We start from the raw sequence: 17,863 nt of genomic DNA, 5'->3' as shown, positions 1-17,863 counted from the left end.
TATTATCTCAGTGAATCACTAATCAAGATCACAGTCCAGTCAGTCCAGTCCAGCCTGGAGTGTCTCACACTGGAATGTCTAAGGGGGTTTTATATTTGGCGATTAGAAGGAGGATTATAAATGAACACCAACGAAGGTTCATTTGCCTTTAAGAAGAAACTTCCCCTTTAAAAGGCGGACGAAAGTATCGCCTACGACCTTTGCACACTACGTTGGGAAGTTGATCAAACAAAGAATCTGGAGTTTCGGTAGCGGACATTGCGGCTCTAGATAACTGTTAAGGAAATAACGCCTCTCGTTCTCCTCTGGAGCCAAAATGGCGTCAGTTTCATACACAGGGGTCCAGTAGCGCGGAGTTCAATCTGGAGTTCGGTCCGCTGTTCTCGGTACTGGTACGGGCTGGAACAACACCGGAGCTCCGTCCTCACTCGGGTGAGATTCTAGAAACTGCTGTCCTCGTTAGAATAACTTAATTTTCGGTATCTCTGCTTTTTCGGTCGAAGTTTTGGAACTTAATTTAACCCTTACCCGCGAATTTAATTTGTATTATTTTAAACGCTAGTAATACCGTCTTTTCAAATTAAAAAATGTGTTTATGTACTGTCGTGTCCAGTTAGTCAGTGTGTCTGTATGAACCCCTCTCTCTCAGTGCAGTGTTAATGTACTGGAGTGTCCAGTCAGTCAGTGTGTCTGTATGAACCCCTCTCTCTCAGTGCAGTGTTAATGTACTGGAGTGTCCAGTCAGTGTGTCTGTATGAACCCCTCTCTCTCAGTGCAGTGTTAATGTACTGGAGTGTCCAGTCAGTCAGTGTGTCTGTATGAACCCCTCTCTCTCAGTGCAGTGTTAATGTACTGGAGTGTCCAGTCAGTGTGTCTGTATGAACCCCTCTCTCTCAGTGCAGTGTTAATGTACTGGAGTGTCCAGTCAGTCAGTGTGTCTGTATGAACCCCTCTCTCTCAGTGCAGTGTTAATGTACTGGAGTGTCCAGTCAGTGTGTCTGTATGAACCCCTCTCTCTCAGTGCAGTGTTAATGTACTGGAGTGTCCAGTCAGTCAGTGTGTCTGTATGAACCCCTCTCTCTCAGTGCAGTGTTAATGTACTGGAGTGTCCAGTCAGTGTGTCTGTATGAACCCCTCTCTCTCAGTGCAGTGTTAATGTACTGGAGTGTCCAGTCAGTGTGTCTGTATGAACCCCTCTCTCTCAGTGCAGTGTTAATGTACTGGAGTGTCCAGTCAGTCAGTGTGTCTGTATGAACCCCTCTCTCTCTCTCAGTGATGTTTTTGAGATCCACTGGTCTGTTCTGGAAGCGTCTCCTGACCAACCATATGGCTGGGAATAGAATGATGTCACAAAGCAGTCTGACGGGGAAGGTCGCCATAGTGACAGCGTCGACAGATGGGTATGATTGAAGAACGTGGACGCTAGTTGTTAAAATAACATGTTGTGCTAGTTGCTCATTTTATATTTTGTTTCGCATTCACTCTGGCTGTCTCAGTTCAGTAAAGACTTGCACATGATTTCTGTGGGTAAAGAGACATCTTAGGTCGATCTTTGTTTCCTGTATTTCCTGCAGTTGTGCAACATCTATCTGTCAGTACTGTGTTTCCCTCAGGGAAGATTTGAGTGTTACACACAGTCTTTACCAGTCCTTGCTGTGTTTCCATCAGGACACACTTGAGTGTTACACACAGTGTCCACCTCTTAGGACACAGCCTCTAAGGCTGTTTCCCTCACGACACACTTGAGTGTTAAACACAGCCACCACCTATCAGTGCTGTGTTTCCCTCAGGACACACTTGAGTGTTACACACAGCCTCTACCTGTCTGTGCTGTGTTTCCCTCAGGACACACTTGATTGTGAGACACAGCCTCCACCTGTCCGTGCTATGTTTCCCTTAGGACACACTTGAGTGTTACACACAGCCTCTACCTGTGAGAGTTGTGTTTCCCTCAGGACACACTTGAGTGTTACACACAGCCTCTACCTGTGAGTGCTGTGTTTCCTTCAGGACACACTTGAGTGTTACACACAGCCTCTACCTGTGAGTGCTGTGTTTCCTTCAGGACACACTTGAGTGTTACACACAGCCTCTACCTGTGAGTGCTGTGTTTCCTTCAGGACACACTTGAGTGTTACACACAGCCTCTACCTGTCCATGGTGTGTTTCCCTCAGGGCACACTTGAGTGTTACACACAGTGTCCACCTCTTAGGACACAGCCTCTAAGGCTGTTTCCCTCACGACACACTTGAGTGTTAAACACAGCCACCACCTATCAGTGCTGTGTTTCCCTCAGGACACACTTGAGTGTTACACACAGCCTCTACCTGTGAGTGCTGTGTTTCCCTCAGGACACACTTGAGTGTTACACACAGCCTCTACCTATCTGTGCTGTATTTCCCTCAGGACACACTTGATTGTGAGACACAGCCTCTACCTGTCCGTGCTGTGTTTCCCTCAGGGCAGATGTGTGTGTCGCACACAGCCTCTACCTGTCCGTGCTGTGTTTCCCTCAGGGCAGATGTGTGTGTCGCACACAGCCTCTACCTGTCCTGTGTGTTTCCCTCAGGATCGGTTTGGCCGCGGCGCGGGGCCTGGCGCAGAGGGGCGCTCAGGTCGTGGTGAGCAGCCGGCGGAAGGAGAACGTGGACCGGGCCGTGGCCGAGCTCCGGGCCGAGAGTCTCCAGGTGACCGGCACCACCTGCAACGTGGGCAACAAGGAGGACCGGGCGCGGCTGGTCTCCACGGTAACGCTGCTCTGGGGGCTCTGAGGCATCGGGGGGCGCTGTCCTCCGGCGGGAGTGGTGATGGGACTGGGCTCTTGTGTTCCAGGCTGTCCAGGCGTACGGCGGGATCGACATCCTGGTCTCCAACGCGGCCGTCAATCCCTTCTTCGGGAACATACTGGACTCCACGGAGGAAGTCTGGGACAAGGTAAGACAGCTCTGTCAAGAATCCAGCCTGTATTATTATTATTATTATTATTATTATTATTATTATTATTATTGAGAGACAGGCTCACTGTCTGTTCCTCAGGCTGGGACAGGAGATCACACACTGTATTATTATTATTGAGAGACGGGCTCAGTCTCTGTTCCTCAGGCTGTGACAGGAGATCACACACTGTATTATTGTTATTGAGAGACAGGCTCACTGTCTGTTCCTCAGGCTGTGACAGGAGATCACACACTGTATTATTGTTATTAAGAGACAGGCTCACTGTCTGTTCCTCAGGCTGTGACAGGAGATCACACACTGTATTATTATTATTGAGAGACAGGCTCACTGTCTGTTCCTCAGGCTGGGACAGGAGATCACACACTGTATTATTATTATTGAGAGACAGGCTCAGTGTCTGTTCCTCAGGCTGTGACAGGAGATCACACACTGTATTATTATTATTGAGAGACAGGCTCACTGTCTATTCCTCAGGCTGGGACAGGAGATCACACACTGTATTATTATTATTGAGAGACAGGCTCACTGTCTGTTCCTCAGGCTGTGACAGGAGATCACACACTGTATTATTATTATTGAGAGACGGGCTCACTGTCTGTTCCTCAGGCTGGGACAGGAGATCACACACTGTATTATTATTATTGAGAGACAGGCTCACTGTCTGTTCCTCAGGCTGTGACAGGAGATCACACACTGTATTATTATTAATGAGAGACAGGCTCACTGTCTGTTCCTCAGGCTGTGACAGGAGATCACACACTGTATTATTATTATTGAGAGACAGGCTCACTGTCTGTTCCTGAGGCTGGGACAGGAGATCACACACTGTGCTGCCTGTTCTCTCCCCCCCTCCCCAGCAGGATTGGGAGGTGTTTTGTTTGTGGCAGGAGTGGGAGTTCTGGGATTAGTTTGGGTATTTTAGGGTAGAGTGTTGCTTCTCTCTCCTGCGGTTACTTCTGTGAACTGCACCCGCTCCTCTGAGTGCAGAGCGAGCAACGGCCCCTCCTCACAGCTGCCATATCTGTTCTCCTGCTGTGCCCAGATCCTCGATGTGAACGTCAAGGCCGCCTTCTTCCTCACCCAGCTGGTCGTGCCCCACATGGAGAAACGCGGGTGAGAGGAAACGGGAGAAGCCGCTGGTGTCCGTGTGTGGGGGGATCATGTGACTGTGTGGGCGTGTGTGCCATGCTGTCCTGTGATTGGGTCATGAAAGTGGGCGTGGCCACATCCAGGCAAGTGCTGTGTGGGTGGGACTTGAAGGGGCGTGTCTCTAATTCCCAGCTGTCATTGGTCTGTTCATTTGCAGGGGCGGGTCAGTTGTGTTTGTCTCCTCAGTTGCTGGATATCAGCCTTTCCAGGTGAGAGACTGCACAACCCTGGCTATCTGTATTAACAGTCTGTATGAACCCCTCTCTCTCAGTGCAGTGTTAATGTACTGGAGTGTCCAGTCAGTGTGTCTGTATGAACCCCTCTCTCTCAGTGCAGTGTTAATGTACTGGAGTGTCCAGTCAGTCAGTGTGTCTGTATGAACCCCTCTCTCTCAGTGCAGTGTTAATGGACTGGAGTGTCCAGTCAGTCAGGGTGTCTGTATGAACCCCTCTCTCTCAGTGCAGTGTTAATGTACTGGAGTGTCCAGTCAGTCAGTGTGTCTGTATGAACCCCTCTCTCTCAGTGCAGTGTTAATGTACTGGAGTGTCCAGTCAGTGTGTCTGTATGAACCCCTCTCTCTCAGTGCAGTGTTAATGTACTGGAGTGTCCAGTCAGTGTGTCTGTATGAACCCCTCTCTCTCAGTGCAGTGTTAATGGACTGGAGTGTCCAGTCAGTCAGGGTGTCTGTATTAATCTCGCTCCTGAGCTCTTTTACTGTGTGAGCCTGTGTGTCTCTCAGGGTCTGGGTCCCTACAGTGTCAGTAAGACGGCTCTGCTGGGCCTGACGAAGGCTCTGGCCCCTGAACTCGCCCCCTACAACATCCGGGTCAACTGTGTGGCACCGGGCCTGATCCGAACCCGCTTCAGCTCTGCGGTGAGTCTGAGGAGGAGGAGCATGAGCAGTGTTACACGGGCTCTATAATTCTGTTAGTAATTGATGTTAGAGAAAGATGAAATAATGGACATTAAACAGGTCACCAATGAAAAGGCATTCAGCCCCTGTGGTTGCTACCACCCTTGTGGAGCCTCTTGTCCTGACTGGAGGAGCTCACCCAGCTGTGTCTGGAGAGAAGCCAGGGTATCGGCTTCAACAACATGGCTGGGCAGCTTGTTCCCCACCCCCACCGCCCTCTGTGTATTGAAGAGCCTCCTGTCCTGACTGGGGGGGTCTCACCCAGCTGTGTCTGGAGAGAGTCCAGGGTATCGGCTTCAACAACATGGCTGGGCAGCTTGTTCCCCACCCCCACCTCCCTCTGTGTAAAGAAGAGCCTCCTGTCCTGACTGGAGGAGCTCACCCAGCTGTGTCTGGAGAGAGTCCAGGGTATCGGCTTCAACAACAGGGCTTGGAAGCTTGTTCCACATGCATTCTGCCAGAAGAGCAGCCTCTGTGTCAAGAGAGGATTCCTGTTCATGATTTTGACATGAGTTAACAAATGCTAAATCAGTAGCACTTGAACACAGATCTGTTATCTATATATATATAGATATATATCTGTCTGCCATCCTGCTGTCTGTCTTTCTCCCCAGATGTGGAAGAACAGAGACTGTGCAGAAGAATTCATGAAGCAGCTGAGTATCAAAAGGTAAAACGAAGATCTGGAGCCGGATCTTGGGGAGCTGGAGCTGTCTGGACTGGGGTCTGCCTGTTGTCCCTGTGCCTGGGTGGGGGTTGGCTGGCTTTACTCTGGTTTTCGTCGTGATGGTGATGATGATGACGAAGGCTGCTGTGTTGTAGGATTGGGGAACCGGATGACGTTGCGGGGATCATCGCCTTCCTGTGTTCTGATGAAGCCCAGTATATCACTGGAGAGACGGTCACTGTGACTGGAGGGATGAACAGCCGACTGTGAAGATGGAGGAGGAGGAGGAGGGTTGGGGGTGAGGAGGAAGAGGAGGGCCGTGGGGTAGAGGAGACAGCGGCTGAGCTGGTGGACAGCTGTGTCTGTAAGTGCAAATATCTAACAGTCTTGACAAAACTGCAGTAAACTCTTTCCATTTGTCTGTTTTTTTTTCATCGTTTTTTACTGACCACAGCCTGGACACAGAGCCTGGACACAGACAGACCTGGCTGTCCAGAGAGGACAGGCTCAGTGACCACAGCCTGGACACAGAGACTGGACACAGACAGACCTGACTGTCCAGAGAGGACAGGCTCAGTGACCACAGCCTGGACACAGAGACTGGACACAGACAGACCTGGCTGTCCAGAGAGGACAGGCTCAGTGACCACAGCCTGGAAACAGACAGACCTGACTGTCCAGAGAGGACAGGCTCAGTGACCACAGCCTGGACACAGAGACTGGACACAAACAGACCTGGCTGTCCAGAGAGGACAGGCTCAGTGACCACAGCCTGGACACAGAGACTGGACACAGACAGACCTGGCTGTCCAGAGAGGACAGGCTCAGTGACCACAGCCTGGAAACAGACAGACCTGACTGTCCAGAGAGGACAGGCTCACTTACCACAGCCTGGACACAGACAGACCTGGCTGTCCTGAGAGGACAGGCTCAGTGATCACAGCCTGGACACATAAACTGGACACAGGCAGACCTGACTGTCCAGAGAGGACAGGCTCAGTGACCACAGCCTGGACATAAAAATACTTCAGGAATTGACAGCCTCCTTGGAGGGTTTATACACAGAGAGGGAGGTAAATAAAGTCAGAGACTAAAGGGTTAATACAGTCAGACTGGAGGGTTAATACACTGAGAGGGAGGTTAATATAGTCACTGAGACTGGAGGGTTAATACACAGAGAAAGGGAGGTTAATATAGTCACTGAACCTGTAGGGTTAATACACAGAGGGAGGTTAATAAAGTCACTGTACACATATAATCATCTTTATTGTAAAAATCTCTGTACAGGTAGTCAGATTATAAAAGGTAGTTTTGGTTCAAAAGTTCACCCATTATACAAGGTATTACAAAATCCAGATAACATTACACACTGACACACTGCAGAGTGATACAGCTGCACTGTCCCGACACACTGACGCACTGCAGAGTGATACAGCTGCACTGTCCCGACACACTGACGCACTGCAGTGATACAGCTGCACTGTCCCGACACACTGACGCACTGCAGTGACACAGCTGCACTGTCCCGACACACTGACACACTGCAGTGACACAGCTGCACTGTCCCGACACACTGACGCACTGCAGAGTGATACAGCTGCACTGTCCCGACACACTGACGCACTGCAGAGTGATACAGCTGCACTGTCCCGACACACTGACACACTGCAGTGACACAGCTGCACTGTCCCGACACACTGACACACTGCAGTGACACAGCTGCACTGTCCCGACACACTGACACACTGCAGAGTGATACAGCTGCACTGTCCCGACACACTGACACACTGCAGTGACACAGCTGCACTGTCCCGACACACTGACACACTGCAGAGTGATACAGCTGCACTGTCCCGACACACTGACACACTGCAGTGATACAGCTGCACTGTCCCGACACACTGACACACTGCAGTGATACAGCTGCACTGTCCCGACACACTGACACACTGCAGAGTGATACAGCTGCACTGTCCCGACACACTGACACACTGCAGAGTGATACAGCTGCACTGTCCCGACACACTGACACACTGCAGTGATACAGCTGCACTGTCCCGACACACTGACACACTGCAGTGATACAGCTGCACTGTCCCGACACACTGACACACTGCAGTGATACAGCTGCACTGTCCCGACACACTGACACACTGCAGTGACACAGCTGCACTGTCCCGACACACTGACACACTGCAGAGTGATACAGCTGCACTGTCCCGACACACTGACACACTGCAGTGATACAGCTGCACTGTCCCGACACACTGACACACTGCAGTGATACAGCTGCACTGTCCCGACACACTGACACACTGCAGTGATACAGCTGCACTGTCCCGACACACTGACACACTGCAGTGATACAGCTGCACTGTCCCGACACACTGACACACTGCAGTGACACAGCTGCACTGTCCCGACACACTGACACACTGCAGAGTGATACAGCTGCACTGTCCCGACACACTGACACACTGCAGAGTGATACAGCTGCACTGTCCCGACACACTGACACTGCTGTGTGTGAAGTCTGATCTACAGTGAGCCTTAATATATGAACATAACTTAAAAATAAACTATTAGGTATAAATACACTTATAACACATGTACCACTGACTCTCACTGCCTGGAAGACATGAAAAGCTGTGACTGTAACTCAGCGCTTCCTGGTTCTGTTCCGACTGGGCCGCAGGAACTCCCTGAGGGTCGGGATGAAGGTGTTGTACTTGGTCCTGTAGTACTTCTTCAAGAACAACTGAAGGAGACGCAGAGAGACAAACGTCTGATTATCATCTCAGTGAATCACTAATCAAGATCACAGTCCAGTCAGTCCAGTCCAGCCTGGAGAGTCTCACACTGCTCTGTCAGTGTCAGTGGAGTCTGATTATAATCTCAGTGAATCACTAATCAAGATCACAGTCCAGTCAGTCCAGTCCAGCCTGGAGAGTCTCACACTGCTCTGTCAGTGCCAGTGGAGTCTGATTATAATCTCAGTGAATCACTAATCAAGATCACAGTCCAGTCAGTCCAGTCAGACACTTACTCGTCCTTTAAAATTTCGTGTGTCTTCATCCTCAGAATCCAGAATAATCTCATCATTTGCTTCTGGAGAAAGCAAAGATCCATCTGCAAGGATAGAGAGGGGTTAATACAGACACACTGACTGACTGGACACTCCAGTACATTAACACTGCACTGAGAGAGAGGGGTTCATACAGACACACTGACTGACTGGACACTCCAGTACATTAACACTGCACTGAGAGAGAGGGGTTCATACAGACACACTGACTGGACACTCCAGTACATTAACACTGCACTGAGAGAGAGGGGTTCATACAGACACACTGACTGACTGGACACTCCAGTACATTAACACTGCACTGAGAGAGAGGGGTTCATACAGACACACTGACTGACTGGACACTCCAGTACATTAACACTGCACTGAGAGAGAGGGGTTCATACAGACACACTGACTGACTGGACACTCCAGTACATTAACGCTGCACTGAGAGAGAGGGGTTCATACAGACACTCAGACTGACTGGACACTCCAGTACATTAACACTGCACTGAGAGAGAGGGGTTCATACAGACACACTGACTGGACACTCCAGTACATTAACACTGCACTGAGAGAGAGGGGTTCATACAGACACACTGACTGACTGGACACTCCAGTACATTAACACTGCACTGAGAGAGAGGGGTTCATACAGACACACTGACTGACTGGACACTCCAGTACATTAACACTGCACTGAGAGAGAGGGGTTCATACAGACACACTGACTGACTGGACACTCCAGTACATTAACACTGCACTGAGAGAGAGGGGTTCATACAGACACACTGACTGACTGGACACTCCAGTACATTAACACTGCACTGAGAGAGAGGGGTTCATACAGACACACTGACTGGACACTCCAGTACATTAACACTGCACTGAGAGAGAGGGGTTCATACAGACACACTGACTGACTGGACACTCCAGTACATTAACACTGCACTGAGAGAGAGGGGTTCATACAGACACACTGACTGACTGGACACTCCAGTACATTAACACTGCACTGAGAGAGAGGGGTTCATACAGACACACTGACTGACTGGACACTCCAGTACATTAACGCTGCACTGAGAGAGAGGGGTTCATACAGACACTCAGACTGACTGGACACTCCAGTACATTAACACTGCACTGAGAGAGAGGGGTTCATACAGACACACTGACTGGACACTCCAGTACATTAACACTGCCCTGAGTTAGTAAGAACCTTTCTTCACCTGCATGACGTTTCACAGGGGAAATAACAGGAGAAGCGGTTCCGGTTCTGGAGAGACCAGCACGGTTCCTGGAATATTAAAAAGAATGGTGGGGTCGAAGTCACAATCATTAAAAATAATGAAAGAATGTTTGTGTCTCCAGTATTGTGTACACAACTTACACTTGGAGGTGATGTTTCAGCAAGATAACTAGTTTCCCTGGCTGTGTGTGTCTCAGGAGTGTGTGTGACCCTGTGCGTGTGTGTCTCAGGAGTGTGTGTGACCCTGCGCGTGTGTCTCAGGAGTGTGTGAGACCCGGCGCGTGTGTCTCAGGAGTGTGTGAGACCCGGCGCGTGTGTCTCAGGAGTGTGTGTGACTCTGTCTGTATGTCTCAGGAGTGTGTGTGTCTCAGGAGTGTGTGTGACCCAGCGTGTGTGTCTCAGGAGTGTGTGTGACCCTGCGTGTGGGTCTCAGGAGTGTGTGTGACTCTGTCTGTATGTCTCAGGAGTGTGTGTGTCTCAGGAGTGTGTGTGACCCAGCGTGTGTGTCTCAGGAGTGTGTGTGACCCTGCGTGTGGGTCTCAGGAGTGTGTGTGACTCTGTCTGTATGTCTCAGGAGTGTGTGTGACTCTGTATGTCTCAGGAGTGTGTGTGTCTCAGGAGTGTGTGTGACCCGGCGCGTGGGTCTCAGGAGTGTGTGTGTGACCCGGCGTGTGTGTCTCAGGAGTGTGTGTGACCCGGCGCGTGTGTCTCAGGAGTGTGTGTGACCCTGCGCGTGTGTGACTCTGTCTGTGTGTTTCAGGAGTGTGTGTGACCCGGCGCGTGTGTCTCAGGAGTGTGTGTGACCCGGCGCGTGTGTCTCAGGAGTGTGTGTGACCCGGCGCGTGTGTCTCAGGAGTGTGTGTGACCCGGCGCGTGTGTCTCAGGAGTGTGTGTGACCCTGCGCGTGTGTCTCAGGAGTGTGTGTGACTCTGCGCGTGTGTCTCAGGAGTGTGTGTGACTCTGCGTGTGTCTCAGGAGTGTGTGTAACCGCGTGTGGGTCTCAGGAGTGTGTGTGACCCAGCGCGTGTGTCTCAGGAGTGTGTGTGACCCTGTGTGTGTCTCAGGAGTGTGTGTGACCCTGCGTGTGTGTCTCAGGAGTGTGTGTGTGACCCTGTGTGTGTCTCAGGAGTGTGTGTGACTCTGCGTGTGTCTCAGGAGTGTGTGTGACTCTGCGTGTGTGTCTCAGGAGTGTGTGTGACTCTGCGTGTGTGTCTCAGGAGTGTGTGTGACTCTGCGTGTGTGTCTCAGGAGTGTGTGTGACTCTGCGTGTATGTCTCAGGAGTGTGTGTGACTCTGCGTGTATGTCTCAGGAGTGTGTGTGACTCTGCGTGTATGTCTCAGGAGTGTGTGTGACTCTGCGTGTGTGTCTCAGGAGTGTGTGTGACCCTGTGTGTGTCTCAGGAGTGTGTTTGACTCTGCGTGTGTCTCACTCTTTCTCTCCCGATGACGATAGCGCCTCTGGCCAGCGGTTGTCAGGGGTCATGCGCTCAGAGCTCAGCTTCCGCTTCCGGGTCACGGCGACGCAGATGGGGCTGTCCGTCGGCCCAGCCGGGGGAACAGGAAGAGGAAGTGATGTCGCGGGTACCGGGCAGAAAGGCGGGTCAGGGAAGCTCAGCCGGCGAATCAGGACTCTCAGCTCCCTCCTCCGCGGACAGGAAGTGACCGGCGGCCGGGGCGTGGAGTCCAGGGGCTCCTCGCCCGCCCTCACCCCCTCCCTCTGGGGGACCCCTCTTCTGGAGCTGGAGTCCGCCCCCCCCCGGCGACTCCGGTAGAAGACGCAGCAGGGCAGAGATCGGCCGCCTCCTGACACCGGCCCCTGCTGCCCCTCCTCCTGCTCCTCTTCCTCCTCTCTCCTCTCTCCTGCTGGGATAGACCCGCCCGTCATCGTCCCTCTCCCTCCTCCCTCCTCTCCCTCCTCTCTCCTCGCTCCTGCTGGGATAGACCCGCCCTTCATCGTCCCTCTCCCTCCTCCCTCCTCTTCCTCCTCTCTCCTCGCTCCTGCTGGGACAGACTGACCCTTCATCGTCCCTCTCCCTCCTCCCTCCTCTTCCTCCTCTCTCCTCGCTCCTGCTGGGACAGACTGACCCTTCATCGTCCCTCTCCCTCCTCCCTCCTCTTCCTCCTCTCTCCTCGCTCCTGCTGGGACAGACTGACCCTTCATCGTCCCTCTCCCTCCTCCCTCCTCTCCCTCCTCTCTCCTCGCTCCTGCTGGGATAGACCCGCCCTTCATCGTCCCTCTCCCTCCTCCCTCCTCTTCCTCCTCTCTCCTCGCTCCTGCTGGGACAGACTGACCCTTCATCGTCCCTCTACCTCCTCCCTCCTCTTCCTCCTCTCTCCTCGCTCCTGCTGGGACAGACTGACCCTTCATCGTCCCTCTCCCTCCTCCCTCCTCTTCCTCCTCTCTCCTCGCTCCTGCTGGGACAGACTGACCCTTCATCGTCCCTCTCCCTCTTCCCTTCTCTTCCTCCTCGGTCCTCGCTCCTGCTAGGCCAGACCCGCCCTTAATCTTCCCTCTCCCTCCTCCATCCTCTTCCTCCTCGCTCCTCGCTCCTGCTGGGATAGACTGACCCTTCATCGTCCCTCTCCCTCCTCCCTCCTCTTCCTCCTCTCTCCTCGCTCCTGCTGGGATAGACTGACCCTTCATCGTCTCTCTCCCTCCTCCCTCCTCTTCCTTCTCTCTCCTCGCTCCTGATGGGATAGACTGACCCTTCATCGTCCCTCTCCCTCTTCCCTTCTCTTCCTCCTCGGTCCTCGCTCCTGCTAGGCCAGACCCGCCCTTAATCTTCCCTCTCCCTCCTCCATCCTCTTCCTCCTCTCTCCTCGCTCCTGCTGGGATAGACTGACCCTTCATTGTCCCTCTTCCTCCTCCCTCCTCCTCCTCCTCTCTCCCTCCGTCTGTCCGCCCCCCTGTCACCCTGGACGTCCCCCTCCTGAGTCTCTCTCTCCTGGCTCCTCTCTGCCTCACTCCTGTCCATTCAGAGGAGGGGCTGAGGGTCATCCTCAAGGCTGGGTCACGTACTGCTAGGTTGACTGTGTCCTGCAGCTGGACAGCAGAGGACAGAGAGGAGAGGATGCAGTCGCCACAGGACACTGAGAGCACAGAGACACCTGGAGACAGAGAGAGAGAGGGGTTAATACAGACACACTGACTGACTGGACACTCCAGTACATTAACACTGCACTGAGAGAGAGGGGTTCATACAGACACACTGACTGACTGGACACTCCAGTACATTAACACTGAGAGAGAGACAGTACCCTGATCCAGGTGTTCCAGTGGTCTGTGGTGCTGAAGGAGGTTCTGCAGGAGTTCTGGCTCTGGCAGGTGCAGTGGGTCCTCCAATCCAGAGGCGGCAGCACTGAGCAACTTGACTGTCTGGAGAGACAGGGTGTTAATACAATCTGACAGCCTGGAAGAAGGAATACAGGAATATAAGAGTGTGCCTGATGCTTGAGACAGGCCCTTAATTCAGACTGACCCCTCTCTGTGTCTCTGTTCCACTGTACCCCTCCTCTCTCTATGTGTACCCCTGTATCTCTGTCTGTACCCCTCCTCTCTCTCTGTGTGTACCCCTTTATCTCTCTCTGTTCCTCTCCTCTCTCTGTGTGTACCCCTGTATCTCTCTCTGTACCCCTCCTCTCTCTATGTGTACCCCTATATCTCTTTCTGTACCCCTCCTCTCTCTCTCTGTGTACCCCTATATCTCTGTACCCCTCCTCTCTCTCTCTGTGTACCCCTGTATCTCTGTACCCCTCCTCTCTCTCTGCACCCCTGTATCTCTGTACCCCTCCTCTCTCTCTGCACCCCAGTTTCTCTCTCTGTGTACCCCGGTATCTCTCTCAGTACCTGGCTCAGGTCAGGGATGGGTAGCAGCTCGTCCAGTCGGATGACGAACTCCCACACCAGTTTCTCCAGCGCCAAGTCAAACTGGTCTCCATACTGCACTGGGAGACTCTCCTGGTCACAGAGACACACAGCACACTGTACAACCTGGAGCGGACCACACTGCCCCACACTGGGACTCTCCTGGTCACAGAGACGCACTGTAAAACCTGGAGCGGCCCACACTGCCCCACACTGGGACTCTCCTGGTCACAGAGACACACTGTAAAACCTGGAGCGGACCACACTGCTGCACACTGGGACTCTCCTGGTCACAGAGACGCACTGTAAAACCTGGAGCGGACCACACTGCCCCACACTGGGACTCTCCTGGTCACAGAGACGCACTGTAAAACCTGGAGCGGACCACACTGCCCCACACTGGGACTCTCCTGGTCACAGAGACGCACTGTAAAACCTGGAGCAGACCACACCACACACTGGGACTCTCCTGGTCACAGAGACACACTGTAAAACCTGGAGCGGACCACACTGCCCCACACTGGGACTCTCCTGGTCACAGAGACGCACTGTAAAACCTGGAGCAGACCACACTGCTGCACACAAAAGCCCAGAAACTGAGCACAATCACACGCACAGGAGAGACAGACTGGGTTCTGGCAGAATCCAGCACAGAGATACAGAGGGAGAGAGAGGGAAAGAGAGGGACAAGAGAGAGGAAAGAGAAGGACAGCTCAGAAGAAAGAAGCCTGGTTTTCAGAACAACAAATTAAACACAAACATCAATTTCACAAATGACCTCCTCCTCACCTTCATGAAAACGTTCAGTAACTCTGGATCTTCAAGCAGGTAACGTATCAGTTTCTGGAAATTTTCAGCTGATTCCCGAACTTTCCTGTCATCCTTCATTTTCACCTGAAAAGAAAAAAAAATAAAACTCCTACTGACACTTGACAGAGCAGTGTGACACTCCAGGCTGGACTGGACTGACTGGACTGTGATCTTGATTAGTGATTAACTGAGATTATAATCAGACTCCACTGACACTGACAGAACAGTGTGAGACTCTCCAGGCTGGACTGGACTGACTGGACTGTGATCTCGATTAGTGATTCACTGAGATTATAATCAGACTCCACTGACACTGACAGAACAGTGTGAGACTCTCCAGGCTGGACTGGACTGACTGGACTGTGATCTTGATTAGTGATTCACTGAGATTATAATCAGACTCCACTGACACTGACAGAGCAGTGGGAGACTCTCCAGGCTGGACTGGACTGACTGGACTGTGATCTTGATTAGTGCTTAATACAATCAGATGGGTAATTAAAATAAAATCGTACTCACTGTTCTAGAAGGTCGTAGAATGTTTGGAGGGACAACTTTTTCGAGTTCAGCTGAAATGACATCTGGAGAAAACTGCTTGACCAACATCCCCAGTATCATCTAAAAATAAGATAAAAAATCATTTTTCCCACTGTTAAATTACTTTTGGACCCAAAAAATAGTGTCCAGTCAGTCAGTGTGTCTGTATGAACCCCTCTCTCTCAGTGCAGTGTTAATGTACTGGAGTGTCCAGTCAGTCAGTGTGTCTGTATGAACCCCTCTCTCTCAGTGCAGTGTTAATGTACTGGAGTGTCCAGTCAGTCAGTGTGTCTGTATGAACCCCTCTCTCTCAGTGCAGTGTTAATGTACTGGTGTGTCCAGTCAGTGTGTCTGTATGAACCCCTCTCTCTCAGTGCAGTGTTAATGTACTGGAGTGTCCAGTCAGTGTGTCTGTATGAACCCCTCTCTCTCAGTGCAGTGTTAATGTACTGGTGTGTCCAGTCAGTGTGTCTGTATGAACCCCTCTCTCTCAGTGCAGTGTTAATGTACTGGAGTGTCCAGTCAGTCAGTGTGTCTGTATGAACCCCTCTCTCTCAGTGCAGTGTTAATGTACTGGAGTGTCCAGTCAGTCAGTGTGTCTGTATGAACCCCTCTCTCTCAGTGCAGTGTTAATGTACTGGAGTGTCCAGTCAGTCAGTGTGTCTGTATGAACCCCTCTCTCTCAGTGCAGTGTTAATGTACTGGAGTGTCCAGTCAGTCAGTGTGTCTGTATGAACCCCTCTCTCTCAGTGCAGTGTTAATGTACTGGAGTGTCCAGTCAGTGTGTCTGTATGAACCCCTCTCTCTCAGTGCAGTGTTAATGTACTGGAGTGTCCAGTCAGTGTGTCTGTATGAACCCCTCTCTCTCAGTGCAGTGTTAATGTACTGGAGTGTCCAGTCAGTCAGTGTGTCTGTATGAACCCCTCTCTCTCAGTGCAGTGTTAATGGACAGTAGTGTCCAGTCAGTACCTTGGCTCTCAGCCCCAGGGTCAGCTTGGCCATGTGTCTGTAGGTCAGTATCTCAGGCACTGCGTTCCTCACTGTCTCCAGGAACTCCAGCACCTTCCCATAATGCACCAGGTCCCGGCGACGGACCACGTCCCACACCGTCGCACAGACCAGCCTGAGGGGCGGAGCCAGCAGCCACAGAGCGTCCACAGGGGGAGAGGGACCTGGGGAGAGGGGCCAGAGTCCACACTGACCGTCAGATAGCCCACACAGCGTCCACTCAGGACCGTCACAGCCTCCACACTGACCGTCAGCTAGTCCACACGGTGTCCACTCAGGACCGTCACAGACTCCACACTGACCGTCAGCTAGTCCACACGGTGTCCACTCAGGACCGTCACAGAGTCCACACTGACCGTCAGCTAGTCCACACGGTGTCCACTCAGGACCGTCACAGAGTCCACACTGACCGTCAGCTAGCCCACACGGCGTCCACTCAGGACCGTCACAGCCTCCACACTGACCGTCAGCTAGCCCACACGGCGTCCACTCAGGACCGTCACAGAGTCCACACTGACCGTCAGCTAGTCCACACGGTGTCCACTCAGGACCGTCACAGCCTCCACACTGACCGTCAGATAGCCCACACAGCGTCCACTCAGGACCGTCACAGAGTCCACACTGACCGTCAGATAGCCCACACAACATCCACTCAGGACCATCAGATAGCCCACACGGCGTCCACTCAGGACCGTCACAGCCTCCACACTGACCGTCAGCTAGCCCACACGGAGCCTGAACTCGTCCACACAGTGTCCACTCAAGACCCTATCACAGAACCCACACGTACCCCGAACTCGTCCACACAGTGTCCACTCAGGACTGTGTCACACTGAAAACGGACTGACATACACACACAGACAGGACAGACACAGAAGGCGAGATTTGTCCACGCACGCCGAACACACAACCTTCCCGACACGAGTGGACAAGAATCAAGAGTCCAGGCGTGGATCAGACTCATTATCAGATCGGCGGGGACCACGCGTGACTCGCCTGCTGACCACTGACCGCCGATCTAGGAGCTGCAGCTCGGAAAGGCGCCCACTGATCTATCCAATCAATCAATAAATCATCAATCAACACTGATCCAATCGCCTCTATGAGTCCGCAGTCCGCAGCTGCACACAACGTGTGTCAAGTCGCCTCTCCTCCGCACACAACGGCGGTCGGACACGGAGCTCACCTCCGCCCGGCCGGTCAGCCCCCGGTCTCGCCATGGTCATCGCCCACGATGCGCGTCCGCGGACTTCACGGACAGCGCGCACGACAAAGCCAGCCGGCGTGACGGACCGCTGACCAGCACCGGCAAACGCGGAACTCGCGCCAACTGACAAGAGCGGAAAAACGACAGACGCCACTCGACTTCCCGAGGACGCAGGGACGAGCGGTGCATGAAGGGAAATGTAGTTTTTTTTCAATCGCACACATGCGAGTAATCTTCAACAGGGAAAGTCTGAAACGTACTTTATAGCGCCTTAGAAGCACTCATTTCAAAACGCTTTAGATTACATAGAAGTAAATTAATACTCCACTAAGCGAGATTGCGGTTAATACTGACAAATTGCCTAAAAGGGCAACAGAGAAAAGGGGTTAATACAGACACACTGACTGGACACTCCAGTACATTAACACTGCA

General features: G+C 52.3%; 2 protein-coding genes across 7 annotated transcripts; one reads left to right on the top strand and one right to left on the bottom strand.

Annotated features, from left to right (window-relative positions):
- The first annotated feature begins 123 nt into the window (after positions 1 to 123).
- dhrs4 (dehydrogenase/reductase (SDR family) member 4) lies at positions 124 to 6,113 on the top strand. Its single transcript, XM_069188741.1, has 9 exons — positions 124 to 432; positions 1,274 to 1,400; positions 2,571 to 2,748; positions 2,834 to 2,935; positions 4,002 to 4,072; positions 4,266 to 4,317; positions 4,848 to 4,982; positions 5,636 to 5,691; positions 5,844 to 6,113. The coding sequence occupies exons 2-9, from the start codon at positions 1,276 to 1,278 to the stop codon at positions 5,956 to 5,958; spliced, it is 834 nt and encodes a 277-aa protein (XP_069044842.1). The 5' UTR covers positions 124 to 432; positions 1,274 to 1,275; the 3' UTR covers positions 5,959 to 6,113.
- Positions 6,114 to 6,935: 822 nt separating this feature from the next.
- tinf2 (TERF1 (TRF1)-interacting nuclear factor 2) lies at positions 6,936 to 17,703 on the bottom strand. Of its 6 annotated transcripts, none has more exons than XM_069188737.1 (10): positions 17,411 to 17,703; positions 16,186 to 16,388; positions 15,199 to 15,297; positions 14,659 to 14,763; positions 13,852 to 13,962; positions 13,263 to 13,380; positions 11,435 to 13,112; positions 9,985 to 10,052; positions 8,735 to 8,817; positions 6,936 to 8,446 (listed from the first exon to the last, which is right to left on the bottom strand). In XM_069188737.1, exons 1-10 carry the CDS (start codon positions 17,448 to 17,450, stop codon positions 8,348 to 8,350), a joined length of 2,604 nt encoding a protein of 867 aa, XP_069044838.1. In that variant the 5' UTR covers positions 17,451 to 17,703; the 3' UTR covers positions 6,936 to 8,347. The 6 variants fall into 6 exon arrangements, with proteins under 6 accessions (XP_069044838.1, XP_069044839.1, XP_069044835.1 ...); XM_069188738.1 differs by lacking the exon at positions 17,411 to 17,703 and adding an exon at positions 16,851 to 16,887; XM_069188734.1 differs by lacking the exon at positions 17,411 to 17,703 and adding an exon at positions 16,419 to 16,877.
- Between the last annotated feature and the right edge of the window lie 160 nt (positions 17,704 to 17,863).

This window comes from Lepisosteus oculatus, chromosome 4 (genome assembly GCF_040954835.1).
Source record: "Lepisosteus oculatus isolate fLepOcu1 chromosome 4, fLepOcu1.hap2, whole genome shotgun sequence".
Classification (NCBI taxonomy): Eukaryota; Metazoa; Chordata; class Actinopteri; order Semionotiformes; family Lepisosteidae; genus Lepisosteus; species Lepisosteus oculatus.
This window is presented reverse-complemented; position numbering and strand designations above follow the sequence as displayed.